An 18,969-nucleotide genomic window follows, 5' to 3' on the forward strand; every position below is an offset into this window, starting at 1 on the left:
GAAGAATCAGCCTATTTAGCCTGGAGGGAGTTAATGGAGTGAGACACAATCCTGTCCAGGGAACCACTCTGTGCTGAAAGGGAAAGGCAGGAGCAATCCTTCCCTGCAACTGCTTGTCTGCCCTCATTGATCATTAAGGGAGGCTTGATGGGGGAGTTTAGATCAATCATCTAAAATTATCTATGTGAAGTTAGGAATCTTGTCTAAAGCTGCTCATTGAGCCTCTTTCAGTACTACTGGGAAGAGATGGAAACACTCCAAAAATACTGATCATTTCAGTGAATTTGCTGATGGACTTTGACTTCCAGGTTTCACCTCTTTGGGATTAGATACCATGAATCCCACCTGTAGGCAAATATGGCACAGAAAGGGAGATATTTTTCTTTAATTTCCAGAAATACTTGCAATAGCAGAAAATGAGGATCCTCAGTTATCATTCTGTTGTTCTTCAAGCATTAGTGATAATTAAATGCTCTACCAAAATTAGCACGGAGCTAATAAATTCATTTTTTTTCTCAAGGTAATACTAATTGCATAGGGTTTATAAACAAAACAGATTAGTGTGGCTGTGTTGTCTCATAAAGAATACCTATGAGTGAATAAATGTAATGACATGGATATGTATGTATAGCAAGTACTGTTCTGCATAAGGTTATGCAGTTAAATACAGTCAGATAAATACAGCCCAATACACAGAGGAGCGTTCAAGCATTACCCCAGTGTCTTAAAAACAATCTTGAAAAGATATTCCTCCAAATGACTGTGAGGCAATCAGTGCCTCAGCATCTCTTGTTCCACAGGTAATCGAGTTAGAGGGAGAAAACAAACACAGAAAATATCCTCTAGGTAGTCATTTTCAGCCAAAAAGACTCCTGAAATAATCTATTTAACTGGCTGAAGGGAAAGATGGGAAATAAGTCTTTAGCTTTGGGGTTGAAAGCTTCTGGGATGGGGGTTGTGTCAGAGCTTGGAGCTGAGGGCAGGACTTTTTGTGAGAGCTGAATGAATGGCTGGTGGTGGAGTCATGACCCTGCTGTGGTGACCTCGATCTTTTCAGAGTCAAGAGTAGCAAACACGGCTTGGGTGTGGCTGAAACAACCTGCAGGGTTGCTCAGCTGTTTTTACAGACGCAACTGAGCTTGTAAAATTTGAGTTGGCTTTTTGACTGCATAAAAAAAATCTTTATTTTTTTGTATTTCTTGTAGTTTTCTGACAGAAGACAAAGCTACATGCATTACACTGTAAAGATCCCAGAATTACTTGTAGGGCAGGGGTTGGATTGGAAGATTTTTACTGAGTGACTGTAAATGCAGCTGGCAAATGGACAAGAGCTCGTGGAGCTTCAGGTTGGTCCCAGATCCCTTCAAAACACGGGTGAAAATTGGCTTCAGTGACCTGTGCTTCCCATCTCAAGGCTTTTTAATTAGCACTTGGCTTTTTGAGAAGGCAGTTGAACAGATGGGAGGAGACAGGCCTTGGGGAAGATTTTGCTGGGATATATTCAAGAGACTGAGAAGTTTATGAAAAAGGCTGAAGTTTTCTCTGCCTTTGTCAGTTATTCAACTTCCCTTCAATTTTTTTTTCACGAGCCTTCTCCATCCTATGAGCCTTTCCTGCCCATCAAAATGTCACTTAAAAAAAATCATGCATTTCAGAGCATGTCCTGATTCTCTGCTCTTAGTTGGCATCAGTGGCCAACTCTCAGGACTGACTGAACACTGAATTCCACACTTGAAAACGGGCAGGGGGTGCTTTTTGTCTTTGCCCTGCTTTTCTGTGTTCTAATCCTCCAAGGTGAGAGTCAGTGTGGGACATGAATGGCAGAAATATTTGTGTGAGGGAGAGCTGAGGTATTCAGGCATCACAGTCAGATCACAAAAACTGAACAGGGGAAGCACAGACAGAGAGAACTGGGAGCACAGAGGTGATTTCAGAGCACGTCTGAGGTGAGATCTGAGACATGAATGCAAGCTGTAGATAGAGGCAGAAAGAACAGCGATGAATATTCTCAGTAAGTGATTTATGTACTTGGCACAAAACCTGTTTGTGAGGTTTTGGGATTCCGTGGCATCACTGGAAAGAGCCTTCAAGTTCCTGAAACCTTCTCATCCTGTCAGTGAATTCAGCCACTTGTTTGAGTTTTGATTAATTTTCAGAAAGGCTGTTACCAATTTTGCTGCTGGCTCTTTGATCCCCTTGAATGGCTTTTTCAAAGGTGAATAGTATATTCAGTGCCCAGCTTTGAAGCCCTTCCCTTGTTTTCAGAGAGAATAGAAAATGTCCCTACTTTTCCCCAGGTGTGCTAATGGACTTCTTAATGAGTGAAGATCTGTCTTTTGGGTGACATCTAAATTGCAGTTTTTTCCACCACCTCAACAGCTTAGGGGCACCATCTTTGAATGGACTCTTAGAAAAAATTGCTTTTAACTGAATTTCACTAAGTATGGCATGAGGATGTTGCTAGAAAAACTCTTCCCAGTACTTGCTTAATCTCATATTGTCCAGCATAAACAAATCAAAGCTCAAAGTGAAATTAGTTTGATTTTTCTGTTCAGATTTGGGGAAACAAATAAACTATCACGTAACAGAGGAAGCAGAAAACAATGTTATACTTAGTGAATAAGCCACTTAGGGTTTTAATGCAATAACCTTACAGATGTTAAGAAAATGAAATCTAAAAGTAAGTGCAAGCCTAAAATCTGGATTTCTAAAGTGGTTTGGGTTTTTTTGCAATGTTCATGCCTGTCATAGGTAACTTTTTAATGTTCATTATGTTCCAGGCATTGTTCCAGTGGTTAGGACTCATGGTTAAAATGCCCCTGAGAATTTTGGCTGGTCAGTAGCATTAAAACCAGCGAAAAAGACCTTTGTGTTATGATGCTCAGCAATGCAAAGCTCCATTTCTTGAGGGCAGGAAAACTCAGTTTTCTGTGTAAGCCTTGGGGCGAAGGCACCCCACTGTGATTTCCAATGAAGCCCTTGCCAGGTCACTGCCTAAATACGGGGAAAATATTGATCCAGGGAGTAACATTTGAAATGAGCCCCTTGCACTCACTGCTGTGCCAGGGAAGGCTGTGCCAGATGGGACATGCCTGGCTCAGAAAGCTCAGCTTTGTTTGGGTTCCTAAATCATCCCTTTCTAAGGTGAGCAGGAGCTGCTCTTTTCCTGCAGGAGGCAAATACCTCCCAAATTGCAACACTGTGTGCCTGCACCGAATGCAGAGCCCCTGCTTTCTAAAAAAACCCATCACCCAACCCTTGTAGGCAAATTAGAGCAGCAACCTGCCCTTTTCACTCAAGGCATTGTGAGACTAATAACAAAAAATAAGTAAGCCACAGACAACAAATCACAAGTAATGTTCTGCCCAGAAGGCTTTTCTTAACTATAAAATGGTTTAATGTCTTACTCTTTCTTAAAGCCTGGGGAAAACCAACAAATTGAGGCATCATCACTGCTCTCAATTTCTTGTATGTGTGTCATTTTTTCTTTTTCTTTTTTTCTTTTTTCTTTTTTTTCTTCTTTCTTTTTTCTTTTTCTCTTTTTCTTTTTTCTTTTTCCTTTTCTCTTTTCTCTTTTCTCTTTTTTTTCCTTTTTTTCCTAACCAATTTTTTAAAAATTTTTTTCTCTCTTCTTTTTTTTTTTTTACCTGTCCAACACTGGGATTACTTCCAGGAAAGCTGCATGATTATAAGTTAACACCACCAGACTTATTTTCTCTTCTTATGGAATAGTCTGTAGGTTACATCTGCAGTTGCACTTGATGTTGATTACTGAGGTGTCAGTAATATTTAACATATGGAATGGTCTAGTCTGTAATTAAAACTCTGGGTCCTGTGGTTGTAATCACACCCACCCCAAACCCAGTAGCCCTGAAGCAAACAAAATGTGGGCACGTTGGTTAATTGTTTATTTATCAGTGGTAGTGGGGTTGGCTCCAGTCTCACCATTGGTATCCCAGAATCCCAGAATGGTTTGGGTTGGAAGGGACCTTAAAGATCATCCATTTCCAACCCCTGCCATGGGCAGGGACACCTCCCACTAGCCCAGGTTGCTCCAAGCCCCCTCCAACCCAGCCTTGGACACTTCCAGGGATAGGGCAGCCACAGCTTCTCTGGGCAACCTGTGCCAGGGCCTAAATAACCTCTGAGTGTCATTAGTTCTTGGTCAAGATTTCTAGAATAAATAATAAAATCATATTTTCTGGTGATTTATCCCTGTTTTCTGAAGCAGGAGTCTGGATTACATGGAGCAGGGATCTGATTTGTTACAGCAATTCCTCTGTCAAATCACCACTTCTCCACATGTAGGCTCCCCCAGCGACTGTGAATGAAGAGCATTCCCCTAATTTCAGTCCAGCTCTGCTGAAAAATGGGGGCTGAGGCTCTGGTTCAGCAGGGGTAGATTTACCAAAACAGAGGAAAAAAGGAGGTGCAGCCTCCTTGGAGCAGCTGTGACACACTCAGGGTGTGAGGTCCTGTTTGGGGAGCTCAGTCCCTCATTTATGTTCCACCCGTATCAGCTGCCTGTCTGTGCCTCTTAAACTGACTTCTGGAGAAAAATAACTCTTCCTCCTCTGAAATTTTTCATGGCTAATTGTGTGTGTTTCCACCATTCCCAGCACTTCTGGCAGGAGGTGGGAGCTAATTTACCTCTTCTCTGCCCAGTGTTCGTTTCTCAAAAGCATTTCAAATTCCGTGTTTTGATTTCATTTTGGGTTAGGGCTGGTCAGTGCTTTTAGGCCTTTCACCAGAGGACTCAGTATAGGTGGTAAGTTGTAGGGCACCATGTCAAGCTGTCATGATTTTTAAACATCAAGCCTAATAATATTCCAAATATAAAGTTTATCAGGAGTGACAGAGTCCAGAAATTCGAGAAGGTAGAGGATGCCTTTTTCCTGTCCAGCCAAATCCATCTTTATGAACTGAAATAGTGAGAGATTTATGTAGCAATGATTTTGTTGCTGCTACTCAACTAATTTGATTGTTATATAGGCAAACTGCAAAGTGAAATGTAAGTTTAAAAATAAAGCAATGAGCAGGGATCCTATTAATACCTGAAAAATTTCATTTAAGAACTCTGCTACTATAGCTGAAGAGCAAAAAGTACTATTTTAAGAGTCACTCATGCTGATCTATAAAATTTATTTGGAATTACCCACTGGAGGAACATAATGCATGAAAAAACCCATGTCTTAACTTTCTTTTCAAACAGTGCCCTTAATCTTCTTTCTGTTCTAATATTAGCATGTATGAACCATCTCTGGGGCCTCATAATTAAAAGAAGTCTGCCTATGCTACTTTAAAACCCAAATGTAAGCAGAATTTTCAAAGGTTTTCAAAGATAAAATTGTGTTCTCCTTTTTTCCCCTCAGCAGATATTATTGCTAAGATGTAAAATTCTGCATGACTTCAGTAAAGTTTCTCTGGAGGCTGAAGGAAGTCCTGGTTGCCCTTCTCACTGAAAACATTTTGAAGGCCAATAAATCAACTTCCTGGGACTGAAAGGCAATCTAGCAGTGATGTTTGCATCTGAATTGAATTTTCAAAGTCGTTGGAGGTTTGAACGGCCTCCAGCCTCCCTCAGAAATGTCTCAGAAAGCCTTCAATCCATAATTCCCATGAATTTAACCACCAACTGAGCCCCTGGCTTTGCCTTAAATAACATAACTTGCAAAGAAGCAAACCCCCTGCTCTGTTCCTTGTAGCACTTCCTATGTCTTGAAGATCCCAATATCCCAAAGGTGGTTTTGATGCAGGATTCAGTTGCCTGGTCACAGTTCAGTTCCTTCCTCAACTCTGTTGACTCTGGGTTTAACTTTGTCCTAAACATGGGTTTGTAGAAACACCTGAGACATCAAACAGTGCTTTTGAGACATCAAATTCTTATATGGGGCTGACAAAACTAATGCAGAATCTACACAGGAGGGCTGAGATACGTCAGAACACCCCAAACAAGCATTTCTGGGGGGCTGAGACATCCTTTGAGTTCCCATGGACTGCAAGAGAAGCTGAGACAACCACACCACACGCGGACACTGACACTGGGGGTTCTTTCTCAGAATGCAATTGCCTTTGCAGAGGGAATGATTTTGGGATGTTCTAGGTTATTTAGAACATAAAAATCACAAGAGACACAATGCAGGATCACAGGGGACATGAAAATTTCTGGTGTGAGAGGTGAGGGCCAAACAAAATACATGGAAACCTCTAAATGACCCAAAATAGTGTCACTAAGTCACTAAGAAGCTGAGTGTAGACTCTATTCAGCAACTGCTGTCTAGAAATCCATTTGGCTGTTTAAAGGAAGGTTCCCTTATCTGTGAGATAAATATAATTTCTTAGGCTTCCATAACAAGTCATTAACATTTTCTCATTTCGCCATCTGTTAAAATGGTGCAGTGTCTCTGCCCTAAGGTGTGTGCAACATCCTCAGATAATATATTGATAAAATTCAGATTAAACTGTGGCCAAGACCACCATTTTCCTTTTTTTCCCTGAATTCTTGGACTTCAGTATTTCTTATTTAAACTCTAATGGATGTAAAACTCTTGCTCCTATTAATTGCTTCTATTTTTATAATTCAGAAGGGAAGAACCTGATGCTCTCTCAGTAGAGAGATTTTCATGGCACTGTAATCTCAGGGTTCCAAAGGAGACCAAGAGCCCAGACTGTTACTCTCAACGTCAAAGCAGAGTAGACACACCCTCCTGAAGGGTAATTAAAACTTTATCATCTCACTTAGGGCTAATTCCTGCTCTAAAGAAAACTTGATTCTTAGAAGAATCCCAAGAATCAAAATAGGGATATTTTGGTAATATCTAGTTCTGAAAACACTCAAAATCTTTAACTGAAAAAAAAAAACAAGCAAACAACCCACACAAAAAAACCCCATCAAAAAGCCACAAGAGAAAAACAAAACCAACCAACTAAAAAAACTCCGAAACAAACAAAAATCAAACAAACAAAACGACAAAAAACAACCAAACAAAACAGAAAAAAAAAACCAAAAACACAAAGCCCCCTCAAAAAAACCCCCAACAAAAACAAACAAAAAAAACCCCAAAAAACAAATTAAGATGTATATTTACTTTTATTGTTTTATGGGGAAGAAATGTATGGGGTTTCCTATGGGGAAAGGGAGAAATTGTTTTATGGGAAATGTTATATGGTCAAGAAATGTATGTTTGGAGGACTTGGCGTGAATATTCCCACAGCTGATGGACCATCCAATTTTGTCCAGTTGACAAAGAGATGGAGATCCAAGGAGTGTGAAATCCATTTAAGTTTTGTGGAAAACGTGGGTGTAAAGGAGAGGTGGTATAAATATCCATATTGGAGAAGAGGTGCTGCTTGAGCTTGATTATTGTGATAACCTGAAGAATCCATGTGGAATTCCCACACAGACATGGATAAAAATCAATAAATGATGAGATCACAGCCTCCTCCTGCCGTTTATTTGCAGAAAAACCTTCGGCTGGAGTTTTCACATCCTTAGACCTCAAAATATGGGCCAGCAGGTACAAAATGGAAAGAAATCTGGCTGTTCTCATTCTGATGACGACAGAACTTCTTGAGTTTTTTTTTTGTCTTTCGCCAAGGTTGGGGGAATCCATCCAGAATGCAAGATATTCCAGCAGGTGGTCAAGGAGGAGGCTCTCTGCCTGGAACAGAATGAATCTGTTTCTCCTGATCTTAAAGGTAAGAATCCTGATTGTCAAACTCTGGTCTGAATATCCCTTGGATATCTTTTCATGGACACGATGTCAGATATCGTTTGTTCTCCTAAGTAAAACTTCCCAGATAAATTCCTCTTTTATTTGATTTCCAATTGATGGGGTTTTTGGCTTCCAATAGATTCCTCTTTTATTTCCTTTCCAAGAGATTTGTTTTATTGATTTCCAATAGATTCCTCTTTTATTTGGTTTCCAGTAGATTCCTCTTTTATTTGGTTTCCCATAGATTTGTTTTATTGACTTCCAATAGATTCCTCTTTTATTTGGTTTCCAAGAGATTTGTTTTATTGATTTCCAATAGATTCTTATTTCATTTGGTTTCCCATAGATTTGTTTAATTGGCTTCCAATAGATTCCTCTTTTGTTTGGTTTCCCATAGATTTGTTTTATTGGCTTCCAATAGATTCCTCTTTTATTTGGTTTCCAAGAGATTTGTTTTATTGATTTCCAATATATTCTTATTTTATTTGGTTTCCAATAGATTTGTTTAATTGACTTCCAATAGATTCCTCTTTTGTTTGGTTTCCCATAGATTTGTTTTATTGACTTCCAATAGATTCCTCTTTTATTTGGTTTCCAATGGATGGGTTTTATTTACTTCCAATAGATTCCTCTTTTATTTGGTTTCCCATAGATTTGTTTTATTGGCTTCCAATAGATTCCTCTTTTATTTGGTTTCCAATGGATGGGTTTTACTGACTTCCAATAGATTCCTCTTTTATTTGGTTTCTTAATGGCTTGAAATGTTTCTTGTCTAGGCTGGGACTTTTACCTCATCTCATTTTAGGCATCTTTAAAAGCTCAATGTCTAAGGCAGGATTTGTCTTCTTAGAATCCTTTAAAGTACATGGAGGAGGGTGGGTGTCCCTAGAACACGTTTCATTGCATTTTAGACACTTTGGAATGAAATGAATAATTTTATGGAGTAGAATTTCTCTTTACTACTACAGAAAGAAAATAAGATGATTGGTTCATACTTCGGCAGGTTTAGTAGCTTAGCTAGGGAAGGAAAACCCTACTTGGAATGTCTTATTAAAGTATTTGATGTGTTCTTATACCCAAAACACCAAAGACATTTCCACAGAAGATGCTGAAAAACGTGTTGCAATTATATCATGTTGGGAATCATTCACATGGTGAAAATGTTCCTTGGGGGGAGAAAAAAAAATCAAAAAAAAAAATCCCAAGTTCTTCAAAATATTATATTTCCACAGCTTTACACGTTATTCGTTTGCTTGAGGAGATTTATTGTGGTGGTGTTTTGAAGCCTGTTCCGTGCTCAGATATAAATTTTGAAAACTAAAATGAACATGTAACCGAGCCTGTAAAATATATTGAAAATGCTGTGTAGGGTGTTCCCTCCCGGGGTTTTGACCTTGTGGAGACACGCTTAGAAATAATTCAAAGTGAAATTTCGGAACGTTCAAACCCTCAGAAGTTCAGTCAGATTTTTTCCGGCCAACTTTGTTTAGAAAAGTTTGAATCCGCCTCAGTGAGATTTTTCAGTTATGTGAATTATGAGATTTTAATTTTTTTTCTGGTTGGTATAGAAGAATTGTAACCCCCTGGAAATCTGCCTTTATCAGCCTATTGGAAATTACAGTCCAACCCCCAGGATGTTTCCTTTGTCTTATATATTATTGTGCAGTATTTCCAATCACTCTAACCTTTCATATTCCTCTTCTAGTTTCCTACTCTATTTTGGTGATATTCCACCCCACACACTTTAATCAAGTCCCTAATATCTCTTGGACACGTTTTGCACTTGCAGCACACAATAATCCACCCAAATAGGAGTTCCGGCATAAATCAGGTATTTTCAAAAATTATCTGTTAGATGCATTCCAGGATGTCATTCCAAGTTTCCTCCTCTTTAACACAAAAATAATGACATCATTTTTGAATCCTCTTTGTAGCAAAGGTTACTCAAGGAAATAAAAATCCCTGGAAGTTCTGTTAAACTATTTAAAAATCTTCAACCTTGTCAACTCTGAGCTTCTCAAAGCTCTCCTTTCCACCTTTTATTCTCTAGAGATGGAAAGACCTTAATGAGAATCTGTTCCGGTGTTCACAGCCTTTCTCAAGGCATTTTGAAATTAAACATTAGATCCAGAAAACCAGTTTATCTCCAATATTTTATCTGGAGGATAAAACTAGACTAAAATTAGTAAGAGTCCATAGCTTGTGTTTTGGTTTTCAGGAATTCAGCGAGACAAACAGAAGGATCACAGTTTGTAGAGTTACTTCTGAGCAGTCACAAAGAAGCTGTGCTGGGATTAGTCTGTGTTACAGATTTTGATCCAGAGTAGTTCCACACTATTCTTGTTGTACAGGGCACTGTCTAATGAGTGTCATCAGCAGCCAGACTGTCTCATTTTGAAGTAGATGTGTAAAATAGGTCAAATGAACCAAGCTCTAAAAAAACACTTACTTTTCCTCCCCTGTCTAAAAAAGAAACAGCCCTGGATTACTGAGTAAGACTTGAATATCTGTGATGTCAACATTACCCGATGCAGCTCCTGCTGCAGTTTTTGGAGTCTCAGGTGACTTGGACACCCACAACTCTCTTGAAAACCTTGGCATGAAAAATTCCCTTTTGGTTTCTGCACTCAGCGGTTTTTTTGATATACATTGAAGAAGTCGCTGGAAATTAAGCCAAATTTAAGATTTAAAACATACAGATTCCTTTACTACACAGGGAATGGAATCTCATTTTTAACCCCACATTGCCACATAAATTAGATTTTTATACCCAGCTCTTCAGCTCTATTATAGTCCCTCTAGGAAGGACCACTTCAGTTGCTAAGTCCATGCATGTGGACCATTGCATGTTTAAGAGGGACTAACATTACCTGGCTTTAATAATTCAAAAATTAGCAGCCTAGCTTAGGGTATAATCATCAGCCAGACCCAGGTATTTGCAGCCAGTGATTCATCCTGCCCTCAGAAAGAGGCCTCCAATATTTGGGATGAATCACGGGCTGGAAGTCGCTATCTCTTTCCTCTGATTACAAAGGGAACAGAGCTGAGATTAGCTGACATATTTTAGGCAATTAAAATCATAGTTAATGAATCAGGGCCTCTATTTTGCCATCTGGCAAATTGGGGATACCAGGAATTGCATCCTTCCAAGGGTCATGTGAGGACAATGGTGTGGGAGATTCTCAGGACTCTGCCTTTGGAAGCCAGAGAGCAGCTTAACTCAGCTACAGGTAAGTGTTGTTTCTTCCACATTTCAGCTCCTCACAATTTTAGCTTTGCCTTATCATCCCCCCCAGAGGAAGCAGAAAAGAGTCATGAAAGAAAATAACACCTCCCAGCCCAAACTCCTGCACTGCTTTATATCCACCTTACGACCACCTGGGGGTTAGTTGGGGTTGCAGAATGATGCTTTTTTTTTTTTTTTCAATTTGTTCAGGCACTTTTACATGCTGGTAATTTTTCTGTGCTGCCCCCACACCTACTCGCCCACAGCTGGAAGTGTCACTGTGGTGCATCTGTGACAAACCTGGGATTAACCAAAACTTCTGAGAAAACCCTTTTTAATGGACTCATAGCCAGCAGCATTTCCTGTGTCATCAACCAGCAGCCTCTGGTTTAGGGAACCTCATGGATGCCCCTATTCCCAACGATGGGATGAATCTTATCCTTGTTGAAATCCATTGCAAAAATACCATTGATTTCCTAATACTGGGATTTCACCCTTATTTCCTTCAAGCCAGGTAAAACTGGTAGAGTTTTAGCAGGAAATCAAGGGATTAAGGTTGAACTTCTAAGTCTGATTTCTTCAGTCAGGCCCTGGAACCAGCGATGAGAAATCTCAAGTGCTAATAATTATTCAATATTTTAATTTTGGTGGCTTTTGTTTTGACAGTAGCAAGAGCTCCAAGTGATTTGACTTTCAGATTGTGTCTGTTTGAATTTCAGGTATATTCTCTCACGAGATAAGGTGGAGGAATGTCCAGCTGGAATGCCAAGTGCATATGTGATCAAGGATGCATCCAAGGAGAAGAGGAAAACAATTCTCTCCTTCCCTTCAGTGCTGCATGCCCTGTTGTGGCTCTTCCTGCATGTGAATTAGTGGGAAAACCAAAGAAAATGTCATTATGGAAGATCAACTGCGTGATGTTCTCTGCGTTTCTCTTTATTTAGAAGCACTTTTTTTCTTACAGGATGTGCCAGAGATTGGGATGGTTTAACCTGCTGGCCCAGAGCCACTTTTGGGGAAGTGGTGAAAATTCCCTGTCCACGATTTTTTGAAGAATTCACCAATACCCATGGCAAGACTTTTTTGTCCCTACTTTTTCTTTTTTTTAGTTATTTTATTTTAAATAAATTCTAATAGTTGAAGATTCCTGCATATTTTCCTGATTCTCAATGCTATCATACAGTAACTATCCAGATACACATGTGGTCAATATTTCTTTGCATTATTCTGTACTGAATTGTCTCATTTCTTTCATGGTCTAAAACTGATGGATAATTGCACTATGTTACTAACTTTGTAAAGGAATATGTTGTAGAATCACTGATTTATAAACTCATAAAATAATTAATATTAGAAAGGACCTACTGAGGTCATCTGGTCCATTCCTTCAGTCAGAGCAGGACCAAGTTTAAAACTTGTATCTGATTTCCAGTATAGATCAGGTGGCTCAGAGCTTTGTCTACAATCCCCAAATATGTTGTAAATGTATAATTTGATTTCCTCCACGTAAGTATTGAATTTACAGAATTGATTTCCCATATGAAATGCTCGAGTCCCACTGCTTCTTGAAATGAATTTCCAAATTTTCAAATGATATATAGAATATTGTAACCCTACAGCTTAACTTGCTGGACATGTCTAGACCTGTAAGTCCCTGACTTAAGGATCAAAGTAGAAATAAGAAATTGTTGTTGCTCATCCAAACCTAAAGAACAGCAGCACCATCACCCCCCTCCCCTAATTAATTCTCTGCTCTCTTTTCCCCTGAAAGGTTTCCTCCAGAGGAATTGCACACAGGAGGCACACTGGTCAGAACCATTCCCACCATACACTGTTGCCTGTGGGTTTGATGAAGGTTCCAGTAAAGGACCTGAGGATCAGGTGGGTGTTTGATTTCCAGAGCATCCTTTCCTGAGAGTGCTGAGTAGCTCCACACATCTGACTCCTGTCAGAACCCAGTAATTAGTGCTAAACTCAAAAATTTTAGGTGTATTTAGTGCTTGTTTAACAAATTAGGCTTCATAGAAAGCAAATGAGTAGCAGGAAATACTTCCCTCTTGTAAATGTCTCCTCTTGTTGTTAATGAGTAAACTCATGATTAGTTCACTTTTCCTGCCTAAAAAAGACCTTGGCTCTCTGACAGAGGTGATTTTAGTTCTCATCATGCACCCATCTCCCAAGGAAGCCCTACCAAGCTCGCCACAGGGAATTTTTCAGGGAAAATTCCTTTGTATGCCTCCAGTTGATTTTTTTCCCCCCAGAGTTTAAGTCAATCAGAAAAAATTACTCCATAACTTTCCAGCATGGTGGTCGAGGCACACCTTTGTGAGGGAATTCTTGGATGCCATTGAGCAGAGGACCCTGAGCAAGCAGGTCTAAGGGAAGGTGTCCCTGCCTATGGCAGGTGGGTTGGAATTGGATGATCTTTGAAGGTCCCTTCCGACCCAAACCACTCTATGAAATGATGACTTTTATACTTTCCTGTAGGTGTTCATGGAGCAGGCAGCAAACCTCTGTTTTTCCTGTCTGATGACCATCACTTAACTGACCATCAGTTAAGCTCCTGCAGAATTTCTTTCACTGCCACATCTTCATATGATTTTAATTCCCATATTCCTCATCACCCTAGTTGGCCCCAGGACGGGAATGCCTCACACTTTGCTGGTCCCTCACTGGTGAACTTCTCCTGGCTGAAGTCTATTAATTAATTAACAGAGAGGCTGCCTCTGCCTTGGAGTTCTGAAATTTGATAGATGGGACAGTTCCAGCAAGAGAGAACAGGGATGTCTCCATCCCCTCCTTTCAGTCTGCATTGAACAAGGCTCCTCTTGCACATCCCAAAAAAGTAGGATTGTGTACATCCACGCAAGTGTTTGCAATAGGTATTGAAAAACCCAAGTTAGCAAAACAGATAAATAGTTCTGGGTAAAAATTTCAAGATGTTTTTTTTTAAGAATCCAAATCAATAGTTTTATACGTGGCTTTTGAGCTTTGGAATCTCCGTGACTTATTTTTTCAGGAAACTGAAAAAAAGGTATTGTGTACACACCATAATAAGTGTCAAAAAGGCATATCAAATTACAAAAAAAAAAAAAAAAAGATGGAACAAACCAGAAAACACAGTGGTTTATTTGTAGATGGTTTGAAAATACAGCAAGAGCTTCAATTCACCAAATAAATATTTTCTTAATGTAATTTATTAATGCATTTTATTAATGCAGCTGGTTTTTTAACGTTTCGCTCTCAGAAAGTCATGTAAACAGTTCAGAAAAAAAGCCATTTATCACAAGCCAAAGCAAGATACAGAAAGGTGGAGAGGGTTGTCATCACTAACACTGAGTATTATCTGGAATTAACCAGGCACACAAGCTCAAGCACAAACTAGTTCAGATATCTGAATCTTTGGGAAGTGTAGACAAAATTTGCTTCATATAATAATAATAATAATAATTTGACTAGGTGAATGTAGAACCTAAGAATGGCTGTAACCAGTGGTAAAAATATCTGGAGCTGAATCCCCCACCTATAAATTAGGAATATTTGTAATTCTTTGCCCTTTAGGGAAGCCAGAAAGATAAATGTTTAAAAAAAACCCATAATAAATGCTTAAAAAACATCTGGGAAGATGGTGGAAAGCATGTAAACAGTTCAGAAGGGATGTAAGATTCAGAAGGGGACATATTCTGGGGCACAGTTCTCCAGCCCTGGGACCAGCTGCCCACCCACAGAGCTTGGGTTTCCCCCAAGCAGTCCCTGGATTATGCTAAACCAGGATTAGTTTGTGGTTGGCCTAGGCCAAAATCCAGCAAGGAATATTTCAACTGTGTGGAAGACTTCAATTCAGAGGCCCTGGCTGTGTTTAGTTTGTTATTCCAGTCAAATCCCCAAGTTTGACTAGAAAAGGAAGATAAGATCAGCAATCTCCGAGGCATTCCAAACACGGGGAAGTAACAAGAATCCCAATTATATTCCAAGAGATCCACTTGCTTTGTATTTTGTATGTGCAGTGAACACTTGTGGTGTCCTCTGCATAATATTGTTTTTTTTATCTATCCTACAAAAACAGATAAAATGAATTGAAATACTTCATTATTCAGTTGAAGAACCTGTTTTCCCACTTTCTTCTGTGTTTTGAAAATACTGTATAAAAGATTAGGACTATATCAGAAACACCAGACTGATTCCTATCTTGTCAGGATTACATGATTTATTTATGGCTCTGGTTAAAATTGCTAATCACCTGTCTCAGCCTAGAATTGCAACCTTTTGGACAAACAGATTTTGGATCAATTAGAGAACAAAGTCTCCATTGCATTAGTAAGGGGGAAATTCGCCTGGATTCAGAGAATTTAGTTCCTTGGGATTTTAAATAATTAGGTGATTTTGTAGTCAATCAGAATAAAATTTGCATGGTTAAAGCCATGTAAATATGCTTCATTTTTCTCACTACACTGGGTGTTTAATTTGAAAAGAAATGAACTGTAAAGAGTTTATAGTGTTACAGTTTGTAGGAATGGAATGAACTGTTTGTCCAAAGCATTGACTGTGAGGTGATTTTCTTGGCTTTAACTTTCTCACCTCCACAGTATGATGGAGCTGTTCCTCAGTGTTTCAGTTCCTTCACCTACAAATTGCCAAGTTTTATTTCTCTTTCAGCCATAGCTCTTTATGAAAATCAATGTTTATTGAGTCTGGCTCAGGTCTGAAGTGACAGATTCACAAATCACCCACCAGGAGGTTTCAGTGCCCCAGACTCTTTAGGTACCAACAGGAGAAAATGCAGTTACTTAATAAGAAGTTAAAAAATTTCCCTGTAAGACATGGTCAGAGGGGTCAGATGAGCCTGTGGGCTGTGAAACCTGTCTCCTGGGTAAGGTTTAGTAGGATTTAAAGGAAATCATGTTTGTGGTGGAGGGAAAAAGCTGAAGCAGATCTCAAGCACAGGGGTAGTGGCACTGACCAGTGAGGGAAAATGTGTCCTGGTGAAATAAGCACCCATAGCATTCATCCTCCAGAATCCCCTGCATCAGACTGTGTCTGTTTTCCCCCCAGAAATCCTATTATTCTGCCTTTTGGCGTGTCTACACCGCTGGCTATGCAGCATCAGTGACTTCACTTGTTACAGCTCTAATTGTCTTTGCTGCCTTCAGGTAAATATAAATGGGCTCTTTTTCAGGATGTCTTAAGACAGTCTCATCCTAATTTCCATCAGATCCTCTGTGGTTTTGCTTTGTGGCTTTTTAAGTATTTTTAATTATTATTTTCTAATCATTCTAAGACATAATGCTGTTGATGGTGGTGGGTCTTTCTCTATTTGTGCTGTAATATTTCCCTGCAGATGTTAAAACATCCAAGCTGCCTGGGCACTCTGATTTAGTCTCTTTAATGCCACCATACAGTGGAGGTGCCCAAACTTACATCACTATTAGTATAAGAAAACAATTCCTTCAGCATATGGCAGGACATACCCTGCAGAAACACTGTCCCATGGTCCTGAACCAGAGGTGATTCCAAACTGTTCATTCCCTCTGTGAAAGGTTTCCAGAGCTGAGAGCTACAGGAAGACGTTTAAATAAATTTAAATGTTACATCTGATGATATCAGATATCAGGAAATGGATCCCGGGTTTGACTGGTTCCAGTGCTCTTGGACAAGAGTTAAAGCCACTGTGCAGACAGGAGGGCAGAGCACAGAAGCAGCTTCCTAACTGGGGTGGGTTGGCATTCTCAAAGGTCACATCCCAGGACCCTGAGGCTGATATGCCCAAGCCTTGAAGGAGATTCCATCAGCTCAAGGTAGAAGTGTGGACAGGGCAACCCAGGGAAATAGAATCATGGGATCATTTTAGGTTGGAAAAGGTGTTTGAGATCCTCAAGTCCGACCATTAACCCAGCACTGCCAAGGCCACCACTAAACCACGTCCCTGGGTGCCACATCTACGTGTGCTTTAAATACCCACAGGGGTGGTGACTCAACCACTTCCCTGGGCAGCCTGTGCCAGTGCTGGACAATCCCTTCCATAAAGAAAATTTTCCTGCTATCCAATCTAAACCTCCTCTGGCACAACTTGGGGCCTTTTCCTCTTGTCCTGTCCTTGTTACTCTGGAGAAGAGCCTGATACCCACTTGGCTACAACCTCCTTTCAGGAAGCTGTAGAGAGTGAGAAGGTCCCCCCTGAGCCTTCTTTTCTCCTGGCTGAGCCTCCCCAGCTCCCTCAGCAACCCTTCGTCAAACTAATGTAGTTTAGGGCAAGGCAACCCCTTCTCTGGCACCCACCTTACAGGGTGTGACTGACACCCATTCAACCTACTCTTCTCTCTGACCAGAAAGGGGCTGAAAACCTTGTTGAGCCTTTTGCAAGCTCGTTCGACAAAAATATTATTTAGAATAATTAAAAGGCATTATTGTAATACAGCCCAAGAGTCCCACAGTTACTCTCTGCTTCTGGCATCTCCTCTAAATGTGTGGTGATTCAAAGACAATTACACTGGAATTTTTATTAGCTTAAACAGACAATAACTGCTCTGTTCCCTCATGTCTGTCTCCCTCTCAAACAGTGACAGGTCATTTGTTTGCTTCGGGAGGTGTTGGCAGTTTGAGTTTTGCTGAGACCACGAGAAATTTCCAGTGAAGAACAATTTTTGTTTTCTCTTTCCATGTCAGAAAATTCCACTGTACACGGAATTACATCCACATGCACCTGTTTGTCTCCTTTATCTTGAGAGCAATTGCTGTTTTCACCAAAGATGCTGTTTTGTTTGCAGATGAAACTATGGACCACTGCCTAATGTCAACGGTACTGAACCTCCCCTCTCTTTTATCCCCGAGTTAACATTTAATTCTTGGGATTCCTAAGTCCCATTTCTCTTTAGTTTGCTAGAACTGAAATCTTAAAACAAACAACACAAAGACCAAGTGCTATGGCTGCACTCAGCTTTGATATCTAAAGTACATGTCTCTAATGAAGCTGTAACAATTTCTGCTAGCAAAGAATTTAATCTGTGAGAGAAACCCAGTATTTCCCTTTCAAAAAACTGAAGTAAAGTCAATTCAAATTATGGAACCCCTAACCTACTGAAATATTGTTAGAATGTCTTTGTTCTTGTGTGGTTAATATTGAATTTTGCATCTGTCTGGAGAGAAACCAGACATAATGAGAGTAGATTTAACATATTTTTCTCCCCCTGCACTTCCAGGTTGCCTGTAAGGCTGCTGTGGCATTTTTCCAGTTCAGTATTTTGGCCAATTTCTTCTGGCTTCTCATTGAAGGGATTTACCTGCAAACCCTGCTCCTGCTGACCTTTGTTTCCAACAAGCAGTTCGTGTGGTGGTTCATAGTCACTGGCTGGGGTCAGTATTCCTGCTCTCTCCGTGTTATCTACCATCTCTGTTTACTGTCAGAAATAAATAAAATATGTGTTTCGAGACAAAATGTGCCTGTCAGAGGTGCCACCATTCTGAGGAAAGTTACCTGTTTGTTCAGTACTCTTACATGAAAACCACACATCATCGAATTGCCTTTCTTATCTTATTTATTTATCTTATTGGTTATTTACACCACTCACCGCAGGGGTGATTAATCCAGTCCTCAAGGTGATGACTAATTTGTCTGGATAACATCCTAGAAACACTTTGTCTTCCTCCACTGACTAAAGAAGTTTGGTTGACTAACTTAAAGTTGGCATTTTGCTTTTAGGAAACAGAACCTGAGAGATTAATCTTAGATCACGTGAGTTCAGGCCTCGGAATCAAACAATTCTTCTCTTTTAAGAGAACTCCTGGCTTTAAGAAATTCTTTGAGGTTTTACAGCAATTAAAATTTTCTCTGATTGTCAGAACAGGAATGGGTAAGACCTAAAATTTCTTTCATTGGAGAGAGTTGTTTTTATGACTCTCAGATATTCCTGTGCCTCACCTCGGCTATTTTAAAAAAGAGGCACCCAAATGAAGCAGTTACAAAACGACATTTTTTTGCATTAGCAGTGAAATCCAAATTATCCTCAAGTAAATATTAATTCATCCTTTATA

The 18,969-nt window shown here is 39.8% G+C and overlaps 1 protein-coding gene across 1 annotated transcript in view; it reads left to right on the top strand.

Moving 5' to 3' along the window:
* Nucleotides 1–18,969, top strand: part of LOC108504054 (vasoactive intestinal polypeptide receptor 1-like) — a 29,780-nt gene that overhangs the window by 2,619 nt on the left and 8,192 nt on the right. The window contains exons 2-7 of the mRNA XM_017828652.1: nt 7,599–7,698; nt 11,906–12,013; nt 12,713–12,822; nt 15,994–16,091; nt 17,605–17,737; nt 18,138–18,291. Coding sequence (XP_017684141.1) covers nt 7,599–7,698; nt 11,906–12,013; nt 12,713–12,822; nt 15,994–16,091; nt 17,605–17,737; nt 18,138–18,291 — 703 coding nt within the window. The remainder of the gene's footprint in view (nt 1–7,598; nt 7,699–11,905; nt 12,014–12,712; nt 12,823–15,993; nt 16,092–17,604; nt 17,738–18,137; nt 18,292–18,969) is intronic.

Source organism: Lepidothrix coronata, unplaced genomic scaffold (assembly GCF_001604755.1).
Source record: "Lepidothrix coronata isolate B3197 unplaced genomic scaffold, Lepidothrix_coronata-1.0 Scaffold151, whole genome shotgun sequence".
NCBI lineage: Eukaryota > Metazoa > Chordata > Aves > Passeriformes > Pipridae > Lepidothrix > Lepidothrix coronata.